General features: G+C 43.6%; 1 protein-coding gene across 18 annotated transcripts in view; it reads left to right on the plus strand.

The window, feature by feature from the left end:
- C1H11orf87 (chromosome 1 C11orf87 homolog) overlaps positions 1-20327 on the plus strand; it is a 198169-nt gene that overhangs the window by 167894 nt on the left and 9948 nt on the right. For 7 of the 18 annotated variants that reach the window (XR_012055406.1, XR_012055408.1, XR_012055405.1 and 4 more), the window contains one exon: positions 5578-6068. The exons of 2 other annotated variants lie outside the window; for them this stretch is intronic. Coding sequence is in view for 5 of the 16 variants with exons in the window: in XM_072927741.1 (XP_072783842.1) it covers positions 5578-5593 (16 nt within the window). In the remaining 11 variants the exon portion in view is untranslated. 9 more of the 18 variants (XR_012055409.1, XM_072927724.1, XM_072927718.1 and 6 more) reach the window with 7 other exon arrangements.

Below are 20327 nucleotides of genomic sequence, written 5' to 3' on the forward strand. Positions count from 1 at the left end.
CAAGCTCTCACTCACAGAAGAGCTGACACAGCCCATAAAAAATATTTACATAATGCAGAAGGAGAAGAATTTCTTCATTATGCTACTGCTGTGATTAAGATTGCAATAGGAGCTGACCACTCAAATCTTCTCCTCCAAATAATCAAGGTCTGAGACTCGCTTATAATTAAGAGCACCTTTGATTTTATATATATAAGGGCTATGCAGCAGCACAGAAGCTGCTTTCCAGGTGTCACTCCAGGTCACTATCTTTTCCACAGAAGAAAAAAATCCACTTTCCTCAGTGGCAAAACAGCAGTGTTGGCAAGGACAAACATGCAGCAAATGGTCTCACACAGATCATAAGTCTTTATTTGTCTTTAGCTCTGCTTGGCAGAGCAAGTGGATTTCACATCTTTAAAAGCCCTTTGCTTAAGTTATCATTTATAACCCTGGATGTGTTTACAGGTTTCCTGACTCCTTCTGTGCACACTTTAAATTAATTTATTCCTGTGCTTTTTCCTTTCTTTCCTTTAACTCCTCCCCAAATCTTCCCCTTCAGCAACGTTGTCCTGAAGAAACACCCATTTGAGGGAGAAACCCTTGTCTGATTTTATGAGGAAATTTTGAATGTATATACATTCTCTGCAAGTATTAGTGTGTCCTCCATGTTATATTTTATTGGGGTTTTGATGCTTAGAACTGGGCTTCCTCATCTGCTTTTGGAAGCCTAATATGGAGTCTGAATTTGAAGCTTACAAATCATGTAAATATATCTCTTCATAGATTTCACTGAGATCTGATATAAAGTCCTAGAAGCATGGTCAGAGAATAGAATAGAATAGAATAGAATAGAATAGAATAGAATAGAATAGAATAGAATAGAATAGGTTGAAAAAACCTTTAGCATCATCTAGTCCAACCATTTACCCAGCCAAGTCCCACAAAACCATGTCCCTCAGTGCCACATCTATACATCTTTTAAATACCTCCAAGGATGGTGACTCAACCTCTTCTCTGGCAGCCTATTCCAATGCTTGGCACACCTTTCTATGCAGAAATTTTCCCCTAATATCCAATCAAAACTTCCCCACATAAAACTTAAGGCTGTTTTCCCTTCTTTTGTTACTTATTACCTGGGAGAAGAGACCAACCCCTACCTGTCTGCACCCTCCTTTCAGGCGGCTGTAGAGAGCAGTAAGGTCCCCCCGAGCCTCCTTTTCTCCAGGCTGAGCACCCCCAGCTCCCTCAGCTGCTCCTCACAGCACTTGTGCTCCAGACCCTTCCCCAGCCCCGCTGCCCCTCTCTGGACACGCTCCAGCCCCTCAATGTCTTTCTTGCAGTGAGGGGCCCAGAACTGAGCACAGGATTGCAGCTGTGGCCTCAGCAGTGCTGAGCACAGGGGGACGGTCACTGCCCTGCTCCTGCTGGCCACAGCAGTGCTGATCCAGGCCAGGGTGCTCAGCAGAGGTATAATAGATAAGATTTTAGCTTGCTCTCATTTCTCAGTTTCAATTGTTTAACTGTAGCAGAAAAACTCTGCAATAGGGCCTCTGTGAGCCTCCTAGTTATAAAAAACCCTAGATGATATCTATTAGTGTTGCTATAGAGGCAGAGTAGCATTTTAGGTTTTAAAGAGATATGTGATATCACAGATATTTTCTGTCTGCCCTAGAAAGAGATATGGAAAATAGGGCACTGGAGCCCATTTCCAGGTATGGGAAGGTTTAGGGACACAGGGCTCAGGAACATGCTAATGCCTCTTTGCTGGACTTGAGGTTTTACTATTTAGCTATTTGGCAGCACCTTACACTGAAGAAAGATAAAAACCCCAGGGTTCAGGAGATGGGTTTCCCACCAAGAGAGGCTGTGGAGGGTTGCTGAACATGTACACAAATCCAGCCTTAACAAAGTGCTGCCTACCTCTCAGTATCAGAAGACAGACCCTACCCAGCTGGGGCAGAGCTGCACACCAAGTAATTCCCCGGGAACACTGTCTCTGTAAGTACTTTGGGGTAGTCAGACAGAAGGGAAAGAAGGAATACATAAGATGAGAAAGGTCACTGAATGTGTGAAAACCAGTGCTGTTTTACACACAGGATTTGCATTTGTCAGAAACTGAGAATGTCTAATGATGCAACCCAAAGACTGATCAGGGGACTGAAACAGTCCTTGAACTTTTAATTACCCATCACAGAGGTAGATTCTTTCAGCTTCATGGCAAACATAACTGTCCTTTTTCTCAAACTGCAGTAAAGCTGAGCTTAATACTCTGGTTGCTGAATTACTTTATTTGGCTTTGTTGCTTTTACATTGTCAAGACTTTATTTCTGTTCAGCAGCACATGCTCTTTGCCGTGTTGCATGCTGCACTAATCAAGCTTTTATTATGTATTTTTAGATCCTCCCCACAGTATGCAAAGATCTGCGGGGCTCTTTTAGCTCAGAATATCAATAAAGCTTATTGCCAATGTTCCTGGTAGAGGTACTGCATCTACTTGCCCTGGTCGTCGCTTGGAAAAATTAAATTGTTGCAGTGTAAGTGCAAGGTTCAAGGTCCACTGCATATGAAAATAGAATTGATTACTCCCAATGAACATAGGCTTGCAGCTCTTATTAAGAACATTATACGATAAATGTGTTGGCACACACTGTGCATTTGGCATGCTAAGTAGTTTACTGAACTACTCTCTGCAGCATATTTTAATGAAATGCTGACAGTTTGGCATCTTATTGGATAACTGCATTCAGTGGCATTGGTCACAAACGGCAAGCATGCAAAATACCAAAATACTCTGTAAAGTGGCAGCTCCTCCATGACTTTCTGCTCTGTGTTACTACACTCCTGGAATTTACCAGAGTCAGCAATTAGCAATCAATAATGAGTACATGGCTTCCCCCCAGTTCACATCTAGAAACTTCTGCCTCTAAGCAATCCTACCCAAAAAAAAAAAAAAAAAAAAAAGAAAAAAAAAAAAGAAAAAAAGAAAAAGAAAGAAAAAAGGATGCAAAATATTTCTCTAAAGAACTTGTTGTTATCTGCTAAAGGAATGCCATTAGCATCCCATGTTAGACAAGGTGTGAGAAAGAACAAGTTACTGATGGAGAGGCTCTGCTTCTCTCTGGTGTCCTGCCTTGCTGGCTGGTGCACAGGGTAATGTGACCAAAAAGGTGGGGGAACCACAAGGGCCATTCCTGACTCCAGCAATCTCTGAGACATGGACAACTCTGGCACAGAACTTAGACTGGTTCTGCTGGTCCACTTCTTCTTTGCTGTCTCTTTTTTTTTTTTTTTTTTTTTTCCTGTGCTTGAGGAGAGGGTTTAGTTATGACAACAATATTTAAAAAAACCATTTAATCACAGGAGAGAGGTTTTTTTTAGATGAAATAGTTTCACAGTAGACGTAATCAAACTTTAGAGAGAGTTTTTCTGGTCTTATATCCTCACCTGCTCCTAATCCTACCATTACCTGAGGTTTCCTTCCAGAATAATGTTTTTCTTTCATCCACTGCGTACAGACTGTAAACAAATAAACGAATAGCACCTCGCTCTCCCAGGATGGCAACTCCCTTTGCAAGTCTGGGGACGCGGCCCGGATTCTTCGTATTCCTGGTGCCACCCAGTGTCGAAAGGCTGGAAGTGGCACTGCCAAGGCACGCAGTGGGAAGTCACAGCCCACCGGTGCCTCCGGCGCATGTCCCGCAGCCAGGGCCTCACTGCCACCTGTTGTGAGCTTGCACTGAAGATCAAAATCTTAAACCATCTTCTTTCACAGACAGCGTGACTTCAGCTTCCTCCAATGAAACTAGGCCGTTCCAGTATTATATAGTTCTTCTTCTCAGGTTATTCTCTTTTCCCGATTAGTACTCAAAGGCAGAGGAAACTTTTCACTAGTGTGTTTCAAGGCTCTTGTACCCAAATATTAATGGGGTGGTATTATCTATCTCTTTAGCAATGATTTTGGGGATCAGTCACCCCAGACACACTGTAGCCCCACTGTGATTAACTACCCTCATATACAGTTTCAGCCAAATGGAATAGCGTGGTACCTCCATCACACCATCCAGAGCTTTGCAGACAAATAAGAAATGTGGGTCGGAGGATGTACATTTCAGAGTATTGTGCTGACTGAGTCACAAGAAGAATACTCTTTCTTTAGTGATCAGTTGATAGCTTGTTGCTTTAAATAATGAGGAAATTATCTGATCTAAGAGAGAAGCATAAGCATTTCTAAGATTGGTACTGCCCACTCCCCAGATCCGAAATCTAACTTTTCCTTGCCTTTCTTTTCCTTTTTTTTCATATGGATCTCAGCTCTTTCAGTGGCTGTGGTCTTCCTTCAAGGGCCAGACAATGTGGCAGACCATGATGTACAACAGCATTTAACTGGCCTATTGCCTGGTGACCAGCCAGACCATACCTTCACTCTCCTTTGTCAAAGGATTCCTGCTCCTCACACAGAGTCATGGAATATCCTGAGCTGGAAGGCACCCACACCCTGTTCCTGAGAGTGTTGTCCAAATGCTTCTCGAATTCTAGCAAGCTTAGTGCTGTGTGCATTTCCCTGGAGAGTCTGCCCAACCACCCTCTGGGTGCAAAACCCTTGCCTTGTATCTAACCTAACACTGCCATCCCCCACAGCACATGGATCAGCTGTCTCAAGTTAGCTACAGAGGTAAAAAACATTCTGGGGGCTTCTAGACCACGGGAAGTGTTTTTTTCCTGCATTTTGCCAAGGCAATGTAAGTTTCCCCCTTTCATTCACACTTTACAGTCATACTTTGGCCATAGATCCCCACTCTGCTAGTTACCGAACAATTTCTTTCCTAGATCTTCACAGAACAATCACAGAATTTTTATTGCTGAAGGAAGACATGGTTTTGTCCCATATCTATTTTACTCTTTTAGAGGCTGTTACATAGTGGTGACAAAAGTTAGAGCATCTCTTTTACTGTATTTTACAATTCTTGCTCCCTATTTCATTTATACTGATTTTGACACAAGCCTGTTTCAGCAGTAACTCACTGCACTGCCACCAGGCAGTCTGACAGCATGTATAAGCCTAGATTTGCCATCCAAAACCCTAGGCAAATGAACAATCATGGGTTACAAGGCGTGGTTTTGACTGAAATGCCTTACATGTAGTTTGTTAATGCTTGGACAGTGGCATAAACTCCCAGTTACAGAAAGGCCTTTTCCAGTCCTGGTTCCCAGAAGGATGCCAGCAGCAGTACAAAGCAGCAATAAATCAATCAATCAGCCAGCCAGTGTATAAGTCACTGCATAACCAGGTAAATAAACAAGTGCTGGGCACCCTAAAACTCTGTAGATATTTATCCCTTGTCAGCCCGAGCCATTCCAGGCAATCAATAGGGGGTATAGGAAAGGTCACCAACTGCCTGAATTAATCTCATCAAAAACCAACAGCCAAACAGCAGTGGTTCCCTGAGAAGAGAAGGGCATGGTCTTTCAGGAAATAAACACAAAATTATAAATATGCAATAAATCATTATTTAAGCATAAATACTATAAACTAAGTAAATGTTGGAAAAAAGGAGGATATTGAAAACATGGGTCTTTTTTCTTGGTTTCTTACAGTTGCAGAGGTCTCTAGTCTCTTTTGATACATAGAAGAGGAGTTCTGGAAGAAAACACTGATCTAACCTGATGGATACAAGTATGGATGTAAAGTAATAGCTTCTACCTGAGGAGAAAGACTTGGGAACATTGGTTGATGTGAAGCTCAACCAATGAACCAGCAATATGCACTCACAGCCCAGAAAGTAAAATGTTTCCACAGATACATGGCCAGAAGGGTGAGTAAGCTAATACTGTCCCTCTGTTCTGCTCTCTGGAAATCTCACCCAGAGTATTGTGTCCATCTCTGGAATCACCGACATAAGGAAAACATGGATCTGTTGGAGCAAATCGAGAGGATGGACACAAAAATGATCAGAGAAACGGAACTCTCTCCAGAAAAGCCTGAGAAAAGGCTGAGAGAGTTGAGGCTGTTCACCTGGAGAAGAAAAGGCTCCTACCTTCAAGCAGCCTTCCAGTACTCAAATGGGGCTTACAGGAGAGATGAAGAGGTACTTTTTGGAAAGATATGTTAAGACAAAGGGTGATGGCTCTAATCTGAATAGCGTAGGTTTGGATTAGATATTAGAAGGAAATTATTTACTGTGTAAATGGTGAGGCACTAGCACAGATTGCCTGGAGAAGTGTGAATGCCCCATCTCTGAAAGCAAGTGTTCAAGGCCAGGTTGGATGTGACTGAGCAATCTGGTCTAGTGGAAGGCATTCCTGCCCATGGCAGGAGAGTGTTGGAAATAAATGATATTTTAGGTCCCTACCAACCCAAATTATTCTATGATTTTTTGAGCTAAAATGAAGGCACCAGGAGTGCTCAGTACATTTTTGTTACCTTGTTAAACATATGGATTTTAATAAAAAAGGTTATGGCAGCAACAGCGGAAGTCTTTGACAACACTATAGCTATGATAACAGGAGTTAGTAAGGGTAAATATGGCCAAGCAGATGGCTTTTATTTAGGAAACTAAATGAGATCCCCCCACAGTCCCTTTATTAGCAACATTATATAAGTAAACAAGTAATTATCAGCAAATTACTGGAGGAGACAGTAAGCACCTGAGGATTAATTGCTCTAAGTCACAAGTAACCTTCACAGAGACACATTAAATTAATTGAGGTGATTGGGTTACTCAGACAGAGAAGAGGGGGGTGCTGGACTGTAATTTTTCCTTGGGACAAAGGGATTCTTCCCTATTGCCCTGTGACTGCCCAGCAGACTGAAGTGTTTTCAGCAATACTCACTGAAACACTGATGATATTTGAATAAGGTGCTTGTCAGAAACTTCTGAAGTTTTCATATGGGGAAATCCTTAGTCCATATTGAATAACTGATAAGTTGCTGCCCTTTCCAGCAGGGGTTCACTTGCTTTTGGCAACTTACAGGAGGGAGACAGCACTATGCATGTCTGTGCCAGCTAATGCCTCACTGCAGAAGAACTTGCAGAGCTTTTAGGCTCACAAATTGTTGCACTTTCTCAGTCTGAAACCATGGGGTGCTAAGCATGTCCCAAGCTACCTATGGACCAGCTGTTTAACTCTGATTAACACCATCTAGAAAGACCTGAGCTGGGCAACTCAGGAACAAACACTTACTCTATTCTTCAAAGTAGCATGCAGTCACTTAGATTTGTCACTAAGATGCAGTCACTTAAGAACAAACATGGAGAAATATATAGCTATGCTGTAAATCCCAATGACAAAATAAATATGTATCCAAGTATAATAACTTAAACATAGTCTGTGTGCTCTCAACATTATCTGCCCTTTGAAAAGGTGTTGCATTTTTCTATCAGAAAAATATCTACATGGAGAGACCAAAAACAGCCTAAGAGAAGGAAAAGGATCATTGGTCAGTGGTAAATGCAGAGATAGAATAGTTCAGGTTATAACGGAGGGGGGAAAGAGTTTCACTTTCCTCCTGATCTATTCTTAATATGCCAAAATAAATTAACAGAGTCTTTACATACATTAAGTACTTAAGATTATTTGTTAAATACTTAATTCTCTTCCTTAAGAAAGAAGGATTACTGAGGAGATGCAGCCACGGTAGTGTGCCACACTCAGACAATAACTGATGCTAAAATACTTAGAAGAACAGAACTACAGCTTGAACTCTGTCAATTGAAAATCAAAAGTTAAAGGTTTATTGCCCATTATAACTTCATGGTAAGAAAACAGAGGAATTGTGTTGATATTCACATGGCTAAAAAAATGGTTTGCAGAATTAGAATTTGAGACTTCTCTAAATTTTATGGTAGTGATGACAAATCTATATGGCTAAAGAACGAGCATTGCTCTTAGGTCTCTGGATGTGTAAATAAGTTGCACTCAAAATTTATCAGATTAATATATCGATTTGGCATATGCATTTTGCTGATTTCATTTGGAAAACTTTGCAAAACTTTAGGTAATGTTTTAAAGCACAATATCAGTGAGGAATCAGGAGAGAAAATACTGGCAATTAAATAGACTTCAGAACAAGCTCTGAAAGGTTTGCATCATGAACCAAATCCTGTCATTGTTTAGACACATCCATTTTGTGCAGCACTTGGGAGTGCAGTGTCTGGCAGCCTGAGGCAGAATTTCTAATTTGTCAAAAAAACATTCAGCATAAGCACCATATGATAATTCATCAATGGTCATTAAAGCAGGAGATAGCCATGGTGTCTTTGATGTTGATTAAAGCCTCTTCATGGCATTTTAATCACAGTATTGCCATGCCAGGATTTCCTTTTATTTAAAACAAATGTTGTGCCTTGTAAAATGCTCTACAATGTTTTTTTTTCCAGATTCCTGAGAGTCCTAATGATTCCTAATGATTCTTTCACTCTCAATGACAATGAAAGCAGCACTGGGATTAAAATAGTACCTAGATCAGGAGCTTCATGAATGTCAAGCACAAAGGTTTGGTTTGGCTTAAGCTTTGGTCCAGACATCAGGCACCATTACTTCACCAGAACATTGACTGCTCAGAAAATGCAACAGGACTTAGGGTTTCTGATATAAGAAAACATAAAGTAAAATAAGAAAATAAAAGAAGAGAAGAAGAGGAATGAAATCTACCACCTTGGAGAGAAATAAAAAAGAACATCTGATTTTGCAGAAGTGCAATACCATGATTTAAAGCACAATGATTTTGAAGTCTATACTTACATTGAATTGAGGAGGATTTTTTTTTTTTTTTTGGTGAGGAAAATGAAGTGTTACCTGGCTGCATATTTCAATGTTTTGAACATCAGACTCTGAGGTTCACTTTCAAGACACATCTGGGTATTTGGGAGCAGATCCTCAGTGATACTTAGGTATAAAAACTTTGACTAAAATAACCAAGAGTGAAGGGAAAGGGAAAGAAGCTGAACAGCTGTCTGTAGTGACTCCTCAGCCCTCTCAAAGGCTGGTGGGAGTAAGAGAGGCCTGAGAACTGCAGTTTTTGAGCCCAGCTCCTGACTGGTGAGGATAGGGAATATTTAAGATGTCTGTGGTGCATGGAGCAAGAGGTGGATTATTCAAGAAAGCAGAGGGTATTTCCCTTTAGGAGGCCTTATGCTCCAACAACAGAATGTGAACACAGACATGAGTAAATATCCCTGCATTTGTAAATCAAAGCAGTTGCTCTCCATCAAGGGATAAAACATATCCGCAAGACCAACTTTAGCTCATGACCTGTCATGGCATTCTAAGAGGACATAGCAAAAAACTAAGATGTAACTGCAGTGGTAAATTAAGGGGAAGATTTAGAAACATCAAAACATAGATACATATACTTTCTACACATTAACTTTCACCTTCAGACAGTCTTTTCTTTTTTTTTTTTTTTTTTTCTTTTTTTTCTTTTCCTTTTCCAAGCCCTCCCTGTTCTAGATTTTGTTTTGGCACTACAGCATCTGAATTTTACAGGTAACCTCACATGTATGTCTCTCACATACATCATACCATCTTGAGCACTTCTCAACATTATAGCAGTATTACTTTACAGTTTAAAACTTACACTTGGTTGCTACCCAAAACAATCCTCCCGAGTAAGCCCAAGGATTGTAACTCTATAGAAATGCCATGAATTCAAGCTGAACAGTTTTCTAACAAGCAAAATCACTTTAATCTTTTCTTGATAAAACTATAGCTGCTGCATGTCATCCTATTCACAATTCATTCACTTATTTTGAATTATATAGGCCTTACAAGCAGCCAGTTTCTTCTAGCTGTATTTCTGCTGAGCTGAAAACCTTTTAAGGGCTGATACCTACAATGACCCCATTTCAAGAAATTGTAATTTCAGTCACCTAATCTGTACTTGTCGTGTGCTAGTTTTGTCTGGGGTGGAATTAATTTTTGCTTTACCTAGTAACTGCCCTTATATGAACTCAGGAGTTTTCTTCACTTTTATTCTTCCAGTTCTCTCCCCCATCCTGACATGGAGGGAGTGAGTGAGTGGCTGTGTGATGTTTTGCTGCCAGCTAGGTTCAAACCATAACAGTCCTTTTTGGCTCCCATGGCGTTCAAAGGGTTCAAGATAATGACAGGTTTGTTTGGAAAGTGCTACACTGAATTTATCACTGTTCTTGCTGTTCAGCTATTAATTTACAGGCTCCAGTGCTTGCCATGGGGCTTGCTTGCCAGGCAGCAAATTAGAGCCTAGTGCTCCTTGGTGGCTGCTTTTTGCTTTCACTGCTTATTGTAGTGCTGTGATGATAAGTACTATCAACAGGAAACCTCTAGACCAGTGCAGAAAAGCCTTGCAAGGAGCAGTGCAAGTGCAGCAGTGACCCAGCCTGAGCTGACTTTGGTGCCCAATTAACTCCATGCAACACAGCACCCTCCTGCCTTGAGTGACCACCAAAATAGATGGAGCCCAAACTCATAGACTACATTAACACAGTGGAAATTTGTGGATATTTTACATGTATGTGGCTGGGGTGGTCCATAGGCCAAAAGAGTGACAACTGTGTATCAAAGGATGAAAAGGCAGGCAGGTTGTTACTAAGGATGTATTGGATAGTGTGGGACATGAGCATGATATAAATGGTATGGGTGGAGAATGTGCTGATTCTGGCTGGGATAGAGTTAATTTTTCATAGCTGCTGTGAGGCTGTGTTTTACATTTGTGCTGCAACCAGTCTTGATAACACAGGGATGTTTTAGTTATTGTTGAGCAAAACTTATAATAAAGTCAAGGTGTTTTCTGACTCACCCCACTCCACCACTGAGGATGCTGGGGGTGCACAAGGAGGCAGGGGGGACACAGCTGGGACAGCTGGCCCCAGCTGACCTGGTGGATATCCCATACCATACGGCATCATACTCAGCATGTAAAATCTAGGTGAAGAAGGAAGGGGGGATATTCACAGTGATGGCATTTGTCTCCTCAAGTCACTGTTATATGTGATGGAGCCCTGGAGATGCTGAACACCTGCCTGACCGTGGGGAGTGGTGAATGAAGGCCTTGCTTTGCTTGTGTAGTTTCTGATCTACTATTGAAATGTCTTTATCTCAACCCACAAGCTTCCTCACTTTTACTCTTCCAATTCTCTCTCCAATCCCAGCATGGGGGGAGTGAGTGAGTGGTTTTCTGGGACTTGGTTGCTGCCTGAGATTAAACCACAATGTGTTGCCACACAAATAATTCCCCACAGTACTGCTTTTGGTGGTAAAATAAAAGTGATGGTTTTTAACAAGACCAGGAGAAAAGATAACAAACTACTCAATCTCTTTTCTCTGAAGGGGCTGAGACTTTTTGGAAGTGCTTGCTTTAATATATAACCAGGACTAAATAACTTTGCTACTTGAAAATCCTGTTGGAAGAATTATTCCTACTTACTCTACTTGCATAGACGTGGACAAAAGGATTGTTTAGGCAAAAATGATTTGAGTAAATACAAATTACATAAAAAGGACAGGTCGTTCAGCTGAAGTGCTCACTGGCTACTATATATGCTGCTTGGAATAGTGATAGGGACTTTAGCATAACTTAGAATATTTTCCTAGTCTTAAAATTTTGTTTTGTGATGAAGTGATATTAATGAGATAAGGCAATTGTCAGTTTAATTTAAACAGAGACAATGGTCTCCTAGATAATGTAGTTTATGTTACAGAACCAGACTTTGCACTTGTTTTTTGATAAAGAAACAGGCAAAACATATCTAGTAACATCTGCTGCTCTGTTTTCAGAATCCCTTGATGCAAACACCTTATTTAATATGATGCATTTTAATGCCAGTAACTGTGGTTCTTAGCAGGATTTAGAGGTTCACTGAAAACTCCACAGGGGAATTTTACTTTTCCAGTATCTTTTTTTGATGAGCTGGTTGGTTGGCCTAAAAAATAAAATAAAGAATGAAAAAAATGAAGCTTAAATAGAAGGTTTCGAAAAATTTAAGCCCTAAATGATAAATGAAGCAAGTGCTTCAATAGAGTAACACAGACATAGATTCGAGAACATGATAGTGCTGGGGTTTTCTTCAAGCACAACATTCCTCCTTTCTCACCCATGCAGTTGTATCAAGTTGATACCAGCAGATTTTCAGCCCTGTTTCCTTCAAAGTGTTTTCAGTGACGAATTGGCAGCTTCTCTGCTTTTCCTAAAGAGCCTAGAGATGTCTTTTCTCTGAGTTTGGCTGGCAGGTACAGCAGATCCCAATCTGGCAGAAGATATTAGAAGTGGTGGTTGTCAGAGGGTACCGGTGAACCCTGAGACCAAGAATGGATCATGCAGCCAGGTCTGCATGTGCCTTCCACCACCCATGTGCCCGGGGCTGGGCACTGGCCACTCCACACGTGGGTACGAAGCTCAGAAGTGCAGTGGAGAACTCCGGGCTGGGGACAAGCCTAAGGAGCACAGCAGGAAGACCAGCTACCCCGATGGACCTGCCAGAACTCTGGAGAGAAGCATGAGCTGAGCTGGGGGCTGTGGCAGCTTGCCTGCTCAGTGAGGCTGAATAAGGCTGCAAGGACAAAGATCCTTTTTGTTCCACAGCTCAACACCTGTGTAGCTGTGTGAGGGGAGAGTATTGGACAGTCACTGCTTGCCCAGGGACTGCAGACCTGCTTGCACATGTCCTTTGCTCAGCTTTCATCCCAGTGCTTTTCCTCCTACTCTGAACAGGCTTCACATGGGTAGGGTGCTCTGCCTGGACAGACAGGGTCCAGCTGTCATTATGCTCTGCTGAATTAACAACACCTCATATTTAATTCACCTGCTCTTTTCCCTCATCTATTGAGAAGATTTATTTTATTTCTTTCTTAGTCACATAAGAGTAAATAAAGTAAAACCATGTGCTGCAGTGGCTGGGGCATAAGCTGTGGCTGAGGAGGCAAGGTTTGGACAAACATTATCTTTTCAGCAGGAGGCAAGGTAGGATTTTCCACATTCACAGAGCTGTAGCTTGGTCTGATCACACACAGTGCTAATGGATATGGATACTGCATCCCCTGTGGAGCATCCCAGGCACTCTGAGGCAGAGTACTAGTACCAACTGCAGTAACAACTGCACCTCAGGACATAGAGGATTCCCTATCCTCTCCCCACAAGGTAGGAGAGATCTAAGGGAGGAATAGAGGCAGGTCCCTGCTTGAGGTGGCAGGCAAATCCCCTTCCTCTCCTTCCCAAGTGCCCCTATGGAATAGTTATAAGGCTCTGTAAACCAGGGCCCAGGAAAACGGTGAGGTACATGAAGGAAAATCTTGGGGGCTGCCTAGGTTAGTCAGCACAGTTTAAGGGATTTGATAGGAAGAGATGATGGCTCCATTTCTGAAAGAGACAACAGTGCCATAGCAGAGCCATACCTGCCCCTCAGCCTGTTCCTCCAACACGAAAATAAAACTCTATGTCAGTGTTTAGAAGAGAGAACACATGGGGTTTGGGTAATCCAGCATGTTTTGACTGCAGATCTCCACAGGCTGGAGGAGGTGGATCTGCAGGCCTTCACTTCAATGGGAAATTCCTTTTCCATTTACCCCCAGCACAATGTCTCCTGCATTGGTCAGATTGTCCTTGGATGAACCTTTTTTCTTTTGGATGAACCTGGGGAAGATAAAGACTGGCCATACCACATACTGCTGCTCAGAAAGCTGGATGATGACATCTCCATCCTTGGAGTCATTGAACGCTACGCTGGCCAATGCTGATGCTGGCCATACTCAGCTATTGGAGGTCATCAGGGCAGTCTGGGATGGGGCTGAGTCCTTAAGCTTGTTTCATCCATCCATCCATACATCCATGGCTTCATGCAGAGCTGCCACAGAGCACTAAAGTGTCACTTTAAAGGTAATTGTGGGATGTAGGTCAAGGTGTGTCAGAACAGGCTGACAGATTGGGAAATGCCTGACCCTTGTCCATCACCTATTTTAAGGCCTTTCTTTGTAGGCGTGAGTTGAGGAGGAGAAGAAAAGAAAAAGAGGGGAGGAAGGAACTTTTTATAATCCATCAGAATTCACCCAAGAGGAAACTAAATTCTTCCAATCTCACCCTAGGCAGACAAGTTTGGTTTTACTAATACATCAAAATTTCCACTTTCTGCTTTGTAACAGATTCCCAGCAAAACATAAAGCCATAAATCACAGAGCAGTGGGATGATTGATTTCCCTTAATGAAGGGAGACAGGAGGAGGAGAAAGTAAATTATACAGATGGGCTTGATTTGCAACTACAAAAGTGATGTCCCAGCCTGCATACACAGACAAAATATACAACTTCCAGTTCTCTCTGCACCACTGCAGCTCAGTCCTGTTATTTACTGCACTCCTATAATCACTGCTGCTCAAACATCTTGCTGATACACTGCAATTACTGCCAGTTCTTTTGCTCAGAGGAAACCTTTCTGTTCTGTGAAGGGGGGAAAAATCTTAATGTCATTCCTAGTGCTCACCAGTGTAGGTCTCTGTTCAGTGTTACAACCTGAATAGTGGACTACACCACCTTGTCCCAGAACTGATGGTGCTGGACTCAGGAATGGGATGTTGTGGTCTTGAAGACCTGGTACCAGCAGCACCCATTTGTTTATATGAGCTGAGAATGGGGTCACCAGAGCTCCCTCCACTGCAGCTGCTGCAGTGTCTCCAGCAGCAGCTGGGGATGTAAACCTCTGTCTGCAATCCCAGTTGTCATCTTCTTAACCCCTTGGAGGCCAACTGTCCGCACCCAAGGCCCCTGAGCCCTGCTCTGATACAAGCCTTGTGGCTGCATGTGGCTTGGGTTGCTGTGGCTATTAGAGAGATCTAAGCCTTGGGGCATCTGCAGAACACAGCCAGGAAAGGCCACAAAGGGGACACCACAGGCACACAGGGCAGCTGAGATGGCATCACTAGCAGCTCAAGGGTTTGTGAGAAAAACCCTACCACAGGAAGGTATAAAACACTCAAGAAGCAAAAAAGGAGGTGAAATAAGGACACTCAGCACTATGGATGATGTGCTCTGGGGCTACAGAGACCAACTCTTCCCCTGAGGTGGTGGCTGTGCAGCAGCAAAGTGGCTGGGTGCTTTGTGGGGGTTGGTAGCTCCTTGTGTTCAGCTAGGCAGCTCGTGTTCAAGCTTTGTTCTGCAGAGGTCTGTGTGTCCTTCTTGCAGCACCTCCTTGAACATACAAACAGTGAGCCCAGGGGAGGCTCATTTCTCTCTGGAGCTCCTTTGCTAAGCACCACTAACCAGTTACAAACAAGGCTGCTCCCAGGGCGAAGACAGTCACAGCAAAGTCTAGGATCTGAGTCATGCAGTATGAGCCTAGCCACAGCAGCTGGTGAACTGCATGAGTAAAAAGTGCTGCAGAGGAAGTAGATGAAACATTTACAGTGCCAGGAGAGCCCTAAAGTCAAGACTTACTGAGGTTGTTGGCAATGGGCTTTTTGGAAATTTGAAGCTACATTGACTACTAAAAATGATAAAGGGAAGACTTGAAGAGAAAATTGCAGGTCTAGAAAAAGGAAAGATTGATTTTAAATAAGAGACTGAATTACTTAAGAATTGAAGCAGAAACACACGTGTCTCTGTGGCAGAGGTCCTCATCCACACCTGTGGGGGAGCAAGCCCAGGCAGGATGTGAGAGATGGCTTGCAAGAACTAATAAAGCAGACACTTGAGATCAGGATCCTGCTTGGCAACAAGCACCTGTGAGGACAGTGGCAAGAGAGACCAAGTGGCATGGATCTGAAGCTTTGGTTTGCCAGAGGATGACTGAGTCTTTGGAAGAGCTGTCCAGGCAGTAGCTTGGAGCCCTCCAAGATTTCAGGGGGGATATTAACACCTGGGCAAGGGAGCAGGTAGGTGGTCTGATCCCAGGCTGGCTCATGCGCAGCCACCAGGTCCTTCTTTCCCCTCTGACCTCTCCTCAGCAAAGCTCTGGACCCCTGACACTCCTCATGTCCTGGGTCACTGCTAGCACAGAGCTGCTGCTGAGGAGATGCAGTAGCAGGTTTGACCCAGACCACAGTCAGAGCCTAGCACGAGCCAGAGCTGTGTGGTGGCTGCTGGGACCCTGTGTGGATATTGCTGCACACTCCCACAAGGAGTGGTGGGACTTCCAGGGAATGGCTGGGAGTGATCACAACCCCACTGCAGCGCTGTCAAACCTCACCCAGTGCCAGCAGCACTGGGGGAAGAAACTGTGAGAGAACAGCAGCTCCCACTGCAGAGGACTGCAGAGGCACTGTTGCTTTCCCTAATGCGGTGCAGGTGTTCAGTTTGGAAGAAGAGAAAGCTGAGCAAGGACCAAAGAGGAGGGTTTAATCAAGGAAGCAGGTACTGAATACAAGAGCAGTTCTCATGCAGGAGGTGCCGAGACACCAACCTAATGCTGAGGCTCAAAACTGAACCTGCAATGATGGATGAACTGGTACCAAGCGCTAGGGCAATTACTGAACCGGTAAATCAACAGCATTTAACTCAGCTCTAGCTTAAGTGAAAAATCATTCTGGCAGAACAATTTTACCAGGCACAAACAACTAGGAGACGTAAAGAGAAAGAGTAAGGTCTATGAAACAATCAAAGCAGAAAAAATGTCACTAATTTTTTGCTCCATAAAAAAGAATGTTAATGGAGAAAAACAGTATTTCAAAGTTGAGGCAAAGGCTAGAAATTTTGCAGAACACTGGAGGCAGAAACAAAAGAGGGAATTCAGAACATCACGGAGCTGAGGACTTAAGCTGAAAACATAAATGCTAGCAGACACTGGTGAACTTCAGTGCCTTTTAAGAACAACAACCCAAATTAACTAAACCACAAGAGCTGGAAAAGGAACAAACTGTAAAGCCTGACCCTCAAAAAAAAGACCTGATGCCTGTAAGGATGCCCATCTGCTCAAAATCTACAGCTACTCCTGCCCAGACCCATCTATACTTTATTTCAGGCAACAAGCAACTGTCCAACCAGTCACAGCAAATTGAATGCAAATATTCCCCAATAAGATATTACCTCAGTCTTACTTCAAGCTTTGAGAAAATGTGCTCATGGGGGTTGGAGTGGACAGGGGAATCTCAGCTCTGGAGCTCAGGAACATTCTGCGTCTCTTTCTGAACAGGCCTGGGTGTCTCCAGGGCTGTTCCTCTCACATTTTCTCACTCCTCTCTCTGGCTGCAGTTGGGCAGCATTTTTTCCCTTCTTAAATATTATTATTATTAATAATATTCTGTTATTCCAGAAGCAATTTCCAAAAAATGTGCCATTTCTGCCTCGGCACATGGTGTTTGCTTTGCCTCTATCCACCATAATCTCTTTTGAACATGTATATGGGCATGTATCTTGGACACATAGGAAAGTGTTATACCCACCCTTCTGCAGCATGAAAAATCCAGTGAGCCAAAGTGTTCTTTTTCACAGTAGTGGCTATAGTGGCAAATATTTTAGCAGGTCCACACTTTCCTGTGTCTGGGAACTATCCACAGAAGTCATTTTAATGTCTCTTTATGGGAAGGGTTCAGAAGCCCTGAGATTATCCCTGGCTATCTCTGTGCTGTCAATAAGCTGTTCACAGCTGCTCTCACCCTGCCAAAGGCTATCCTGTCTTAAGGCTGGCCTTGTGCTTTCTGCTTCAATATGGTGTGTGAAACACTTCTTGCATTGAAGGGCAGCTCCACCACTGATTAACAAAAATAAAATTATAACATTCAGTGCACATTTATCCTGCTATGGTTGCTGGAGTGTTTCTAAATGGGCAAACGTCCCTGTGATCGTGTCATTTGGCTCTCATAATGCTGTAGGATGCACAAGGGTATAAATATGCAAGAGCTGCTCCATTCTGCTGTTGCATGGGTGCAGATGGATGGATGAACAAAACTCTTAGAGAGCAACTGCCCTTGTCGATACAGACTGTCTCAGTTCTGCACCCAGCTTGGGAAAAAAGAAAATGAATGCCGTTGTCTTGGTTTGAAAAGACAGGTGTCTGCTAAGGAAGGCAGGAGCCTCCCCTGAAATGGAAAATGTAAACCCCCTTCCTCCAAATTGTTATAATTTTGAAATTAAAAGGCTCTCGGGGTGTTCAGGGTGTTGGCAGCAGCCCAATTGAATGGTGGCTGCAGTCCTCCTGGAGTGACAGATGTGGTTCTGTTGAAGCAGTGATCTTGCAGAAGGGTGTAGGTTTCCTCTGAAGGTCTGGTGGTGGTGTAGATGGGCCTGGTCTTCCTCTGGGAATCCAATGGAGAAGGCAGCTGCTCCTCTGGGAATCCAGTGAGAAAAGGCTGGCTGTGGTGTTCCAAATCTCTGATTATATCCAGGTAGGAATGCTTGGCTCCTCTGGGTGGAGCTTCTCATAATGGGATGACGCAATTTTATCAGTTATTCATGAGACTCAATGGCCCATTAACAGAAAGTATCCCCCTGAGGGAGGATTGATTGTGGAAGAGATAAAGAAAACTGCCCAATTAACAGAAGATGACTGCTCCACAGATAGGAATAGAATACACACATCCGTTTCCAACCTAAGACAGCCATATTTAAACACTATTGCATTTTTCTGAGCAGAGTGGTAGGATTAACAGCTTGGTGCTCAATTTCCCTTTCTGCAATGGCACATTCTGAGTTGTGCTGGATGATGATCCCCTCTGGAGCACAGAAAGACACTCTGTCCCCACTTGCCTCCCTTCCTCTTCTGAAAAAAAATGGGTACAGCCAACACGTGTGCCCAAGTATCACCACAAACCACACCTGCAGAAGAGTGTCTGGGCCGAGGCTGCACCATCCAGTCACCCAGTTAGGGTCCAGCAGTCACTTCCACTAGATGCTGAAGGCATTGTTGGCCCAGTCACTGACCACCCCTATTCAAGCAGTGGGGCCAGACTTCCCTCTAAACTCCTACTGCCCAAAGCAGCCATTCACAAATGGCAGCAGAGACCAGGACTTGGTGCTCACAGCAGTGCTCTGCTGACGAGGGACTGGAGGTGGTCTGGGTTGTGTCTTCCCACTGCTGAACTGACTGACACTGACTCCCACAGCTGTGTGAGCAGCAGAACCAGGATGTCCCAGCATTCCAGCATTTCCCTCTCAATCCCAGCCACCTGGGCTAGGTTTTCTGGTGTCTCATAAGACAGGACCTCCTCTTTTGCATCCATGAGAAACCAAGCTTCTCCAACTAATTTCACTAAATACGTGCCAACATTTTGGATTATTTGGTTATCTGATATATCTACTTTCCTGTCCAGTGGGGTTGCAACTGAATCCAAAATCACTAGTGGGAGAAGCACAGAGGGAGAGCACAATTACCTGATTCCATAAACCTCACTTCCTGAGAAAATTCAGCCAAGAAATAGTAGATAGACTGTTCACTTCCTGAGAAAATTCAGCCAAGAAATAGTAGATAGACTGTTCAAACAGTCTGTATGAACAGACAGCTAAAACTAGTCATAGTCCTGGTGTGGATCCACTGGCCTTATCTGCTAACACCAATCCTCCTCTCACCTTCCCATGTTAAAAAGAAAAGATGGGCAAAATGAGTACAACCCCAGAGGAAATGCATTCTAAGAAGACACAAATTTGGCCAAGAGAGATGGTGATTTTTTTTTAACTACAGACCCCATGATAATGCAGGTCACCACTCTGAGTGATCAGGACAAGCAACCTGAGGGAGCTCTGCCAGCGAGAACCAGAGCAGAGTGTGCTCCCATGGACAGATCAGCTCCAGAACTCAGGTGCTGCACCCCTGGGAATCAGGAGGAACTCAGGGCAGGTATTCAGCTCAGTTTCAGCTCTAAGCACATCCTCCATGGTGTGGGTGTCTTCATCAGCATTTCCCATCCCACAGATCTGACTGAGAAGGACTTAATGAGGCATGTTCACAAAACTGTGAAGAACAAGCAAAGGAGTGAGCAGGCAGTTATTTTTCCAGCAAGAACAAGTGCCACTTTTAGGAGGGGAAAAATTGACCTTTTTCTTACTTCAGGGGAAAAAAAAAAAGATATGGGCAATCACCAACCATATGACGTTTAAAAAGGGTGGGTGCTGAATTCTGCACCTGGGATGAGGCAACCCTGCTTGTGTGTATAGACCAGGGAATAAGAGGCTGCAGAGAAGCACTGTGGAAAGGGACCTGGGGGTCCTGGTCTGTGGCAAGTTGAACATGAGCCAGCAGAGCCCTTGCAGCCAAGAAGGCCAACCCTGTCCTGGGGGGCATCAGGCACAGCATGGAGGGGATTGTCCCACTCTACTCTGCACTGAGGAGGCCTCACCTCCAGAGCTGAGGGCACTTCTGGGTGCCACATCATGCGTGATTCATCATCACTGCTTTGGTTTCTTCCCTTGCCTAAATGTAAACATGGTAAGTCCTTGCTCTTATCTTGCAG

Source organism: Taeniopygia guttata, chromosome 1, assembly GCF_048771995.1.
Source record: "Taeniopygia guttata chromosome 1, bTaeGut7.mat, whole genome shotgun sequence".
NCBI classification, from domain to species: domain Eukaryota; kingdom Metazoa; phylum Chordata; class Aves; order Passeriformes; family Estrildidae; genus Taeniopygia; species Taeniopygia guttata.